The 13188-nt window shown below is 41.1% G+C and overlaps 1 protein-coding gene across 3 annotated transcripts in view; it reads right to left on the minus strand.

Moving 5' to 3' along the window:
- Window positions 1–13188, minus strand: part of LOC125766229 (potassium voltage-gated channel protein Shaker) — a 126368-nt gene that overhangs the window by 16774 nt on the left and 96406 nt on the right. For 2 of the 3 annotated variants that reach the window (XM_049431996.1, XM_049432005.1), the window contains 3 exons: window positions 6613–6742; window positions 2254–2444; window positions 1718–2173 (listed from right to left, as the gene is read on the minus strand). In XM_049431996.1, coding sequence (XP_049287953.1) covers window positions 1725–2173; window positions 2254–2444; window positions 6613–6742 — 770 coding nt within the window. In that variant the 3' untranslated portion in view covers window positions 1718–1724. The remainder of the gene's footprint in view (window positions 1–1717; window positions 2174–2253; window positions 2445–6612; window positions 6743–13188) is intronic. The other variant, XM_049432014.1, reaches the window with a different exon arrangement.

A 13188-nucleotide genomic window follows, 5' to 3' on the forward strand; every position in this document is an offset into this window, starting at 1 on the left:
AATTCTTCGGTACGTGTATACTGTGCGTATGTGTACGTGTTTGAGTATATTGTGGAAGAAATAGAAATGCAAAAGAGATGGAGAGAGAGAAGGAGAGAGAATTCCCGTGTAGTGTCCCGAGCATACGAGCATTCTCACCCTCTACACCCTCTATCCAAAGGCTGCGAATCTCCCCCCTGCCTATATATTTATATAGTGCGCGAACACCTCCCGTGCTAGTGAGCAAGAGGGAGGGGGGGGATTAAGAAAGTGGCAGAAAAGATCGGGGCTGTGGTGTAAAACGGTTGCCATTGTTATGGAACAAAACTATGTATAAATGTTTATACATATATATGTTTATATATATAACTGAAACGTGTTGTACAAAAAAAACATATGAAACAGAAGAAGAAGAACAAGTGGTAGCAAAAAACAGCAAAAAACGAAACGATCGAATTAAAGTACTATTACGGGTGAGATATTATTGGTGCGAGCTTTTCTTGTCTGGAAGGTTTTTTTTTATTTTTTCGTATTTGCATTTTATTTTTTCTTCTCTTCATTGAGCAAGACACAACGTCTCGGTTTCTTGGCTGTGTATTTACGACGAAAAGTTTTATGTTATTTTTTTTTAATTGCATTAAGTGCACTGAGCCTAGCCTGCAACGGATAGCTTTTTTATGTTAGCCACAACCTTTGCGTTATGAACTTAACGTTTGCAACATTGCATACTTTTAGGCGCTATGAATGTAACAAAATTACTTTTGTATTAAACAAACATACAACCGTATGAAAAATTTTCCACTAAGTACGGAAAGTATTTTAAAATTTTATTTAAATTTTAAATAAAATGCTGTAGACAGAATATTCAGACCAAAAACAGTGAATATTGTAGAAAATTTGAAAAACAGGTTTCAAAAAGGTGTAAAAAATTTAAATCTTCTTATTAATTTTTAATAAACTAATTTCATCCCAACATAAGTAAACAACTGCCATTACAAACAAGATTTTTTAATTGTTCTGGCATCCAAAAAACAACCGGTATGAGCACAAGTATGAAATGAAGCTGCAGAACACGGTATAGCTAAGCTGCTAGCGCTGCAATGCTGCTAGGGCTCAGAATGCACTTAAACGAATAGATTTCTAATTTTCAAAACATAAGAAAAACCAAACAAAAAACGTATTATTCGAAAAAGTTGGCCAAACATTTTGGATAGAATTTTTCTATGCTTATTTTCGTACCGAACAAGACAAGGGAATAAATAGGGAGGGCGCGCGTGAGTAGGCGTGGTTGTGTGAGTGACGTGTAGTTGAAGCTGTATCATATGTATTCATATTCCGGTCAGGTGCGTATAATGAAGGAGCAATGCTTTACTTACAGGCCGCTTCTGGTGCTCGCTGGCTAGAGTACACGATCGACAGGAAGGGATGGACCGGTACAGATAGTATGGTTAGGACCGTATATGGACTTTGAAGGGCAAGCGAATCGAAACCTTGATAGTGGAAGGTTTGATAAAAACTACGGCGACAGGAGACGATTTCAACAGATGATTAAGAATGAAATCTAATGGGGAGGTAGAGTCACACACTACGAGGAAATGAGCGAGAACCGAGGGAACAAAGGAACAGTGGAATGTACCGACCGTGTACCGGTTACCGGTGAGCACCGTCGGAAGCCTAAATACAGAACTATAATAAAAAAAAGGTAAATTATAATATAAACTAGCAGAAATAGCCATACCCAGTAGTCAGACATCGGTTTCGATACTAACAGCTAAAGCGCTATTATGGCGTTGTTGTAAATTATTATTCGTTCCACCGATGCTTCCGGCACCGCCACCACCGGCAGCACCACCGACGGCACCACCGACGACACCGCCGCCGCCGCCGCCGCCACCACTGCCTCCACCAATACCGAGGCCTCCACCGATATCACCAACACCGCCGCCGCCGCCTCCACCACCACCTATACCACCACCACCTAAACCACCACCACCACTACCTCCACCGTTCGATGGTTGTTTACAGCAGTTTTGTTGCTGCTGCTGCAATTGTTGTTTATCGGTAAGATGCGCTCCTAAAAATGGAACCATACGATTTTGTTCACCTAATAGGCCGGGCGTTGTCTCGACCCCGTCCTCCAGGTCCATCATGTCGGACGATGATTCGGACAACGAAGTTTTCTTTAGATGTTGACCTAAGGGAAAGGAAAGAAGGGAGTAATAAAGTTAGGCGCCTAAAGTTATGCTAAGCCGCACAACAAAATCGTCCACTTACCCAGAGTGCCAGGAAGATACGGACAGCTGGTAACGTGATTGAAGTTCTGACTTTGCATCTCCTCCTGATCCGTTTCCCGATGATAGAAGTAGTTGAAGTTGCTGACGATAACCGGTACGGGCAGTGCGATTGTCAGTACACCGGCAATCGCGCACAGCGAGCCCACGATTTTGCCCCACACGCCGACCGGCCTGATACGAACGAAAAAGGGACACCGCGTTAGTGGGGGTTGTGGTTGTTTTTTTTTCTTTTTCGGTTTTGTTTTGTTTGGTTCAGATCGCTTCAGCAGCGATTATGCTAGGTACAAGCTAGTTGGGGACGTATTGTATGCATCTTGGTGGAACATAGATAGTGAGACAGATATTAGAGCGTATTGAGTTTTGAGCAGGCGTGTGTGTGAGTGTGTGACGCTGTCTGTATGCGGTATGTAGAATGTGGATGTGAGCATGTAAGTGCACAGTAAGCGAGCAGAAAGCGTATGAGGTATGCAACTATTCTAAGCGATTAAAGCAAACTACATAGGGCATAGAGCTTACAACACAACGTCGAACCAAGGTTTATATGGTGTCATCTGCAAGTACCGTTTACAGCAGTCATCTTCAACGACCACCACCGGAATGGTCGAAGAATGGAGAGACGAAGAAAAAAACCGGAATATCTACATCTACGCATGCACGGGGATTTGGTATTAATCGCTCGCACCGACAGCGAGCCGCACGAGTGAAAAGCCACGAGGCAAGCCGATGACATGTGACAGCGGAGACAAACATTCGAGCGTGCGAACCACACTAAACCATGCAAAATGGGTACGTATGGGCTATAAATAAGGAAGTAGTTTCCGCACAGAAAGCAGCGGAAGGGACGGAGGGGGTGTACACAGTGGCAGGAAGCGAGGCGGCATGTAAACGCTAGATTTACACCACAGTCAAGATGGCGGAAACGGATGACGGAAGGATACAGCCATGGTTTGGCGGTTGTGCGGATTAATGAAGACAATGAAGGTGATAATATGTGCCGTAAAAGGAAGCGAGCATGATAAGATGTGGTCGACGCCGCGACGAGCGTGTGGATCTCGTGACCCACGCCATTATAGCCGTACGGTGGATCCAGCATAGATGGTTAAGCAGTCGACTTCTCGGTTGAATAGCAAAATGTCGGAAATGTCACTTTTTAGGCATGCTCCGTATGTGTGCATATGGCATCTAGTGCGTATGAGAACAAAACCCACACAAAGCCGTTTGACACGGGTTTGAAATGGATGTTGGAATTCGAAAACTGGATGTTTACCAACCGATGAAGCTTCTGAGATGTTTCTTCATGCTCATGTGGTCTTGATTTATAATTGATTTGCTTGATGACATGAGTAATTAGTGAAGTAGTGTTCGGGTGTGATGTAACTATACTTTAGTATGTTCATTATTCTACTAAAGAAATTATTCTTTACGCCTAAAAGTATGCATTGTGGAAACATTTATGCGGATTTTGTTGTCTCTCTCTCTATTAGTCAGACTATCGCTCGGGTTGTGTGATTCTTGTTTTTGACACTTAAATGTTTACAATCTCTGTTTTATTATCGCACTGCGTTCAATCTAGCTACCTATTCTAAACATTGCATACATTTAGGAGCGCTCGCACTAATAAACCCTAAAGTTCAATTTTGTATACATTTAGGCGTTAATTTTTTTCTTTCTCACTGTTGTACGAATAAAAATGCTTTCTCCATGCACGAATACGCTGCAGACGTTCCGCTGTACTATGTATGCCGCTAACGTGCGTGACCAGTCCATTTTAGCTGCCAATATATTTACCCTGTTTCGCTGGATTCAATAAAATTTGAAAGCTTCAGCCACAAATGGTACAGCGCGCTAATAGAAACAATTCAATCGGGATTTTTGTTCCACCCAAAAACCCGGCCTGTAAGGTCAACAGAGGGGGTAACAGTGTGTTCTACCGTTTTTTTTTGTTCTTTTTGTTTACACCCATAATAATAAAACATTTATTCGATTGATGGTGTGGGGTCGGTATGGGTGGTGATTACGTCAAGCACACCTTCCGCCCGGCCGGGTGATAAACATTCACACGTTCACCATTTTCCCTGCTGTCAATGATGACAGTGAAGAAAGCAAATAAGCACAAATAGCCTACATTTAGGCGACGTTGCGATTGTATTGCAGTTCGTTCGCGTGTAGCCATTATTCTTCCATTCCGTTCTCTACCAATTTGCATCAGCACGCAATGTATGGTATTATTTTCGACTTCCAATTGTATTTGCAGGCAGCACAATTGTTGCATCTGCTGTGTCTTGATTTAGGGCGCTAAAAAGCCCAAATCGGGGACGATTTATTTTGCAAACTTACGAGCAGTTTTGCGGCAATGCTTTTCCACACGCGCCGTCAACAAATCAGGGTAAAGTCAATCAAAGCAAAGCAGTGTGCTAGTCACGCACCCAAGGCTCTATTCCTGGTCTGTGGCATTCTTAGTTTGCTCCGTTTGGTGGTGTTGTGTGACCGATTCCATGTTCCAAGCTGATTAGATGAAGGATGAAGGATGCAACACGCACACATGCTGGTTGTGAAGGGTGGAAGAACATGATGGAGGATGCCTGTTGATGGTGGTGGCTAATCGCAAGCTCCTATCTACAAAGCACGAGCAAACCGAACGACATTCGGTACAATTCAATCGTACTATTCTCTACGGGTGGGAATGTTCGCTTGTTGCACTTTTCCCCGCGTTTCGTGACGCGCCCGTTTGCATGTGTGAATCGGCTCTATTACACTGTTAAACAAGGGCAGGTCTAATATGCGAGCGGCTCTACATCACTATACCATACCCTATAGTATGTGCCTATGCCTATGGTACCTCTGGCAAGATAGGGAACGACCAGCGACTCCCCATCGGTCGTTGCTAATGCGACGATCCCGATCGATCGCCGTGAAGGAATTGCTGTCGGCAGTGTGATTGTGCGAATGGGTAGGTCTGTTGGTATGTTTAAATATATGTAAATATATATATATGCGTGTGTGTGTGTGTGTGTGTGTGTGTGTGTGATTGTGGGTGTGTGAGTCGCGTTTAGAAATGAAAAATTGATTTCAATTGCCAAATTCTGTCGACTTTACGAACGTTCTGTAAATTTGTTCATACTTTTGCTTTTGGTATCTTTACACAACGATGGATATGATGGTATCTTGACCATTTTTTAATCTCTACGCACAGATTACATGAGATGATACAGATGCTCACTCACACAACCGAAGCACGTCGCAACGTGTCTGTATGGAATGGGGTGGCGTGTTTATTAAAATGGATGGTATATAGTGCAGTAAATATGGCAGGCGGGTGCAATGTGGAGTACAAATTACCACGGAAAATACGGGTGTCTCTCTCTGTCGCTTTAGTGAAGCGCTTTTTTATTATTATTGGGACCGAAGCGATGCAACAACGAACATGATTAATGAAAAGGGGAAAGGGGTAGAAGTAAAGTCAACGTTCATGAGCGCGCGGTACTATGCGAAGGCTGATTCGTGTGATGGTAATTGAGCTTGATGCGATACGTGTGTAAGAATTTGTTGCGTGTGTCTGTTCAAAACATGGAAACGGTAACAAAAACGAGTAAAAAACAAAAAAATGAAATAAAACGATTGGATCGTTGGATAACGGTTTCCACAAAGGTTTTTTTTAAAAAACGGAACAAATGTACCAGTTATGTGGTTTTGTACGAAAGTGCTATTGTTAAATGTTTTTTTGTTTTGTTTTGCAGTGAATGTTTTTCGGGTTTGATGTAACGCTAGTGAAAAGGTGTAACGTGAGTGTTTGAAAAAAACACTAGTATCGGGAGTTTTTTGTTTTGTTTTTTGGTTTTTGTTGTTAAACGTCAAAAGCAACTTGAAAATGTGTGCACGTGTGAAATACAAAAGATATAAGTGGAAGGAAAAAAAGAAATCAGTAAAAAAAAATCACCTGTATGAAGTGTATTAGTAGTTTGAAAAAAAAAAACATAACACCATGAAATGAAAAAAACAGAAACAAACGAAGAATGAAACAATGGCATCGTATCGAGCAGAACACAAAACGTGTAAAAAGAGCGGTTCATGGCGCAAAAAAAAAAACGAAAGGATACAAACAATGTAATCGCGTGTGATGCGCTGCGCAAAATGCATTTGGAAGCTTTCTGTTAGCAAATGTGTGAAATTGGGTAGACTAGGTAGAGACAGAAACAAAAACTGTAGTGGAAGAACACATTATCGTGTAGCTTGGGAAGGAAACGGGTCGTGTGTTGGGGGGAGGAAATAAAAAGGGTTGGGTTTTGTAGTAAGAGTAAAACAAAACAAAACAGAAGGTAAACAAGAGAAAATATCATACGTCATGTCACCATATCCGACAGTAGTCATGGTAACTACAGCCCACCAAAATGCATCTGGTATGGACTTGAAGAATGAATTTTCGCTTCCTGCTTCCGCAAAATATACCGCCGATGAGAAGAGTACAACGCCTGCAATATTCAATATATCGGGATGTAGAAGAGAGAGAGAGAGAGATAAAGAGTGAGAGAAAGAGAGAAAGAGAAAGAAAGAGATAAAAAGAAAGAAAGAAAGAACAGCCGTTGTTTTAGTGTGATCAGAACTTCTGGGTTTAGTTTTTTTTAATCTTCTTCTTCTGTTACTTTATAAAGGAAACAAAAAAGAACACAAAATTAAATTTACTGCCCAGGCCCACCAAAAACACATCAGAAACGTTGCGCCTCGTAAACGTATGCTTAACGTTAACTTTTATCACCCTGTTTTGTGGAAGATGATCTAATACTGAATGCTTACGAGTGCATAATGCGCCTAAATGTAGGCACACTGTTTTCAGCACATTCGCATTAAAACGCTTCGATGTATGCAATTTGCATAGCAATGGTATGCTTTTTTGTCTGCAAATAAATTTTTGCATTTGAAATTGGCTGAAATAAAAATAAATAGAAATCCTATTTCAAGAGCATTGCGTGTACAAGCTGCTCTTTTAATACAAATTAATACTGATTTAATACATCTGATTAAACAAATGCAGGTTAGGTAGGGTCCGTTACAATAAAGCACAAATGGATCTCATTACCAGCGCAGTCTTAGCAAAACGGAATCAAATAATTAGCATCAACGGATGGTGCGACTCTTAACAATTAATTTCGATTATGTTTACCACCCGAACGCGCCCCTCGTTCGCTGTTGCCGCGTATTGCGTATATTACCATGCACTATTTGTGTATTTAGCTCCCTTCTTTTTTTTCTTGAATATGACCGTAACTATGTATTTTTTTATGTATCTGTGTGTGCGTGTGTATATGGTTTGTCTCTCCCTCCTGTTCTTGGCCTAAATGAAGGTTGAGCTTTTGCAGAAAAGCAGGGAGAGCACTGAATAAGAGACAGACCACCATTATGCTTGTTGGGTTATACAGAGGAACATATCCGTGTTCCGAAGGGAACGGTGTTGCGGAAAGGAAACCGTGTCTACTCTGCACCCTTCCCCTTCCCCCTTCACCGCCCGCCCAACCCAAAAATAGTTAATATTGCACGTGGTCCGAACGGTGGGGGCGGGGAAACGGAAGCTATTAATAGCGGCTTTTTAATACATTCTATGGCTGTCCGGGATACGTCCGAAGCTTTCTCTCATACCCACCTCATCAGCGTGAGGTTACGGCAAGAATGAAACTGCTCAAATGGAAAACGGGTTGGATTGGGGGTCGAGGAAGAGGGTGGTGTTGGGCTTGGGGTGATTTGTGTGACGGAGAAATAAGGAAAATGGAAGCAGTTGGATGGTAAACGGTGCGGTTCATGTAAAAGGGAATGATGTACAGGTGTACGGAAGAAATTCTGGAAGATACACACAACAATATGAACTCGGTGAAAGATGTCGAGTGAAGGAATAGACAGCGAAAGAAAGAGAGAGCGCGAGAGAAAATAAGGAAAAGAGTAAGAAAGATTGGTGAAGAGAAGAAGAAATGAAGCCAGATGTAAAAATAAAAAAAAGAAGAAAAAAAACAGAACCTCAACTCTTCTCTAAACCTTAGTGAATGGCCTGAATTTCAAACGGAGAATAAAAAAAACATTGAAGAAAAAACTACCGAACGCAACATAGAACATGGCCCGATAGAGGGCGTTTGTTGGTCGTTTTTTTTTTGCTCTCTATCGCCTCTCGTAAGGATAAAAGAATATTGACGAGGGGCACAAACAAACGATGTACCACATTGCAGAACCAGATGTCCAAGTAAAACCAAAACTGAAGGTAAAAGAGCTATCCAACAGCTAACCGGTGAAGTGAACAATACCTTTCCTATTTTATTTTCACATTTTTGGATTTTTGTTTTCTATACAAACTAGAAGAAGAAGAAGAAGTAGAAGAAGAAGAAGGAAAGGAAATTTCCAAAATGAAACCACCAGCGAAAGGGATACGAAAAGCAGGAAATCTCGCTGCCGTACGGTAAAAATGACGAAAAACAAGAAGAAAAAAAAACACCAATAGTCAAGCAATGCAGTACGAAGCTTATGCCCAGGTATGAATGTACTGGACACTGTGATTAGTTTTTTGTTTTGATATTTGTGGTACATTTCCCCAACAATTCCAGAAATGTGTATTGTCCGTACGGAAAGAAAGGGGGGAAGGGGGAGGGGGAACCCGATTTGTTCTAATTTCAGGCGCGAATGTTTGCAGAACTTGCAGAACCGGTACGAACGCAGAAACAAAACAAAAAAATCTGAACAAGAAGAGGCAAAAACATTGTATTTATACGTTAAAGTGGGTGGTCTATTAATTAACCACTCCTGAAAATGAAAGCTTGTAGTTACATGGAACAAGGGTATTGTTTCTTTTTTTGTGGTGTTTTTTTTGTGTCTTGCAGTACAAAAGGTAGAAAGGAAAATAGGGAAAATGGAAAAGAATATAAAAAAAACATAAAAAACAAAATGCATGTCCAATTAGTATATGATGCGTTAGATGTGCACACAACGTGAGTGCGAATAGGAGAATGGGTAACGAATTGCATCAAACATTTTAATTAATTTTTTTGGCTGTCGGGGGTTAGAAAACGAGGGAGGAGAAGAGAGCGAGAGATACAAAAACACAAAGTTTTGACGTTGAAAATTCAAACTTTTTGTTACAAATGCCATCCTAGCAAATGGTGACAATTGGATGGAAAATAGATGAATTTCTCTCGTCCTCATTTTTATACCATGCAGAGTTAATGTTGCTATAATTTTTTTTGTAATTTAAATCAAATTATTTTACATAATGTTCATGTTATTATGTCTAGTAGTATTTGTTTTCACTATTAAAATTTTAAGCTACCAAGTTGATATCAAAAACACGGTGGTTTATGGGGAGGGGGAATAAAAATCAAGCAAAAGTCTCCTTCACGGCTAATTTGTAACGGTACACCAAAAAACTAACGCTACCAGCTACTAACGTGACAGTGGAATGAGGTGGAACGCCATCTACCGGCAAACGCATCGCCCCCAGTCGACACAACATTCATTTCCGTTCGGTTTGCAATCGAAGATTAATTAGCTTTCTAATTGCTTCTAGTCGTGTGTGTGTGTGTGGGTGTGAGAGAAAGAGGAAAAGGTGGTTGTGTTTGTGTGGTGGTGATCGAAAAACGGGGGTTAGGGCACGAGAAGAGGGTATGATCAGAGAAAGGGGTGGAAAAATGCAATCGAAAAGACACAACGTGAAATGATCTCATTTATTTCTTGGGCGCTTTTTGGGAAGAAATAAGGAAATGGAACGATTGGAATACATTCACACAGCCACACACACAGGCACAGAGATGGATGGACAACAAAAGAATGATTTTGTAAACGGGATAAATAGAGAGACAGAGAGACAGAAGGAATTAGAGCGAGCGACATGATAATAAAGGAGCACACACACAATGCACAAACAAAACTGAATAAAGATTTATTTTTCCACTGGAATTTTGCCCTCCATTTAACATTGTTTTGTGTGTGTGTGTGTGCGCGTGTTTTTTTTCTCTTTCTCTCTATTGAATGCCAATTTTCGATTTGTGTTTGTGCGCCCTGGCACTGTGTGGGTGGTTTGCCTTTGTTCTTCATTTTGCCAATCACTGTGAGAGGAGAATGCCGCGAATGAAGCTGCGAAAATCACCAACGGATAAACAAATAGGAAGAAGGAAAAACAAAACCAGATTGCTCGTGAAATATATCGAGATTTGGTGGCAAATGGTTGAAATTGGTATTTTTTCGGTAGTAATGGGACGGTTTCGACACGTCTAGGTAGGGGTAGAGTAGAGTGTTAGGCGGAACACACATATTCACAGCCAAATAATTGGGTGCCAATTTGTCAGGATGGTTTGAAACTTTCGTTGCTTTTTTTCTCTTCTTCTTTAGGCTTTTTTCTTTTACTAAACAGATAAATTCTCACAGTTTTAATTTTACATGTACGGAAGAAGAAAAAAAAACAAAACAAACAAATAAAGCGTGCTTTTAACCGACCAAACCTGACAGGATTTACTGATGTTTTTGTTACTGATGGTAATAAGAAACACATAAACACACATACACATACGCGTACAGGCACACACACATTCACATACATACATGTGTGGATGTATCGATTACAATTGTTAGTGTGCCGAACTGTATGGTCGGGCGAAACCATAATTCCACCATTTTTTGTTGCTGTTGTTTGTGAGAATGAGTTGAAGAAAAGAAGCGGCAAAAAGAACACAATTTTGCGAACGAAACCATCTTTGCCAAAATGCTAACCCCAATCAGGCACCAAAAAACAATAAACGGCTAAACACTGATGTAAAAAGGGCGATGGGTGAATCGAATCGGGTGGGAAAATGCAAACCATCCCCCTTCCCCTCCCCACACCCTCACACCCCTTCTTTCTTAGAAGTGAACCATTATGGATGCGAATGATGCGGTGAAGAAAGAGAGAGAGATAGAGAGGGATAGAGGTAGAAAAAGAGAGAGAGAAAAATGTATATATATAGAGAGAGAGAGATAGAAAGAGAGAAAATGGATAAAGGGGTGTGGCGGGGCGGGGTTGAAGATGTAACAGAACGGGATCATTACGAATCGCTACACGGCCATTTTGCACAATTGCGCACCGATAAGGGGAAAAATGAAAATTTTGAGCTTTGCAGCTGACATTCTGGTCCGGTTCGATTTGCACTATTAGCAGCTGCCATTACCGTTGTGCAAAGTGTGTGCAGTGGTTTTGCTGTTGGGGGCGGTTTTCCTGCGTGTTTTGCACCGATTTTCCCCCCCATCCACCCGTTTCCATTTTCCCAACAGTTCCGCCATCTTTCTCTGCACACACTCGCCCAGCGGAATGGGCGATGAATTACACTGAGTTGGGGTGGTTTTTTTTGTTGCCCTTCCGAATGATGAATTTTCCAATCTGTAATCCCTCGTCACTCCGTTTTTTTTCCTTTCATTTCATTACCGATCAATGTAGGGGTGCGAATGAGGGAGTAAGGCATAAGGCAGTGTGACCAAGAAGGATAAATGTAAGGTGGTGGTTGTTTTTTTCTCTCTATTTTGTTATCAGCCTCTATCGGTAAAATACGTTAGCTGTAGGAGATTGCTACCGGCAAACCAAGGAACTAATATTATTACTTAATTTAACATCGGTTATTGCTTTTAAATCTGTTTTTTTTTGTTTTGTTTCAGGTAGATAGAAAGAGTAGACATTTCATCACGATATGGTGAAAATAAAGGGAGATGAAGAAATGAAAACAAAAGTTGATTGAACAAACGACCGGAGACATAACGCACATCGGCAAATATCGTACCAATTCGTACCTAAGCTAAGTAATACAGAAAAAAAACAACAACATTGACAACAACGACAACAACAACAAACAACAACAATGACAAGAAAACAACAAACGTCAACAACACACAACGATAGCAACGGTGTTTGGGGTAACAACGGGAACAGAGGGTGTTCAGAGCTTCAGAGCCGCGAACGAAAAGAGAAACAAAGGAAAGTAAAAACAAGAAAACAAAAATCAATCGAAAAAAAAGAAAGAAATCGAATAGATTTTGAAAAAGTGGAATCAAAACTAAAGAAAGAAACAATACAAGGTAATCAAAGCAGTAAATAAAAGTAAAGTAACGCGAATCGTAAAAGAGATGGGGAAAATGTTCGCGGTACGGATTGAGGTGACAGAGGACAGACAGACAGACAGACAGACAGACAGACAGACATAAGTGAAAGAAAAAAAATCGTGGATAGTTTGTTTTGATTTTTTTGCAAAATTTGGTTTGTTTGAATTTTGCCTCTGATGCATCACCGATCCGAACCCCGATTGATGCGGATGCGAACACAGCCGTACCTCATGTCGCCGTAACCGACCGTGGTCATCGTGACGACCGCCCACCAGAACGCGTCCGGTATCGACTTGAAAAAGGACATTTCGGTGCCCGCCTCGGCAAAGTACACGGCCGACGAGAAAAGCACGACACCTGTGTGAAGGAAGCGTATGGAACGTATGACACAAAACGTGTTTAGAACGGTTCGGAGCCGGGCTCGGTGGGATGTTTCGCTTTTTTTCGCACCGTTCAGTGCTTAATTTGGGTTTTTTTAAATAGGTTAAAAATTGAATGTATAAATATAATTAATTCCTTTACATGGTGGTGAGAAGATGGCGTACGACAGTGAAAGATGGAGCGGGATGCGCGAAAGAGAACGAAACTAAATGTGATAGATAAAGAGAAAGTATTGCCACTTGCAAAGATGCTTAAGAGATGCTGCTGAGGTGTTTTATGGCAACCATTGCATACTTTCAGGCTGCGGCCGGTATTTTGTACGAACTAACAAGGATAGATAGACGCCTAAATGTAGGCACGATAATTTAATTTAAGTTTAAAAGTAATCTCTTTCTACAGCTCTCTTAAGCAGTTCGTAAGCGGGCAGTACGTTGGAAAAATA

Source organism: Anopheles funestus, chromosome X, assembly GCF_943734845.2.
Source record: "Anopheles funestus chromosome X, idAnoFuneDA-416_04, whole genome shotgun sequence".
NCBI lineage: Eukaryota > Metazoa > Arthropoda > Insecta > Diptera > Culicidae > Anopheles > Anopheles funestus.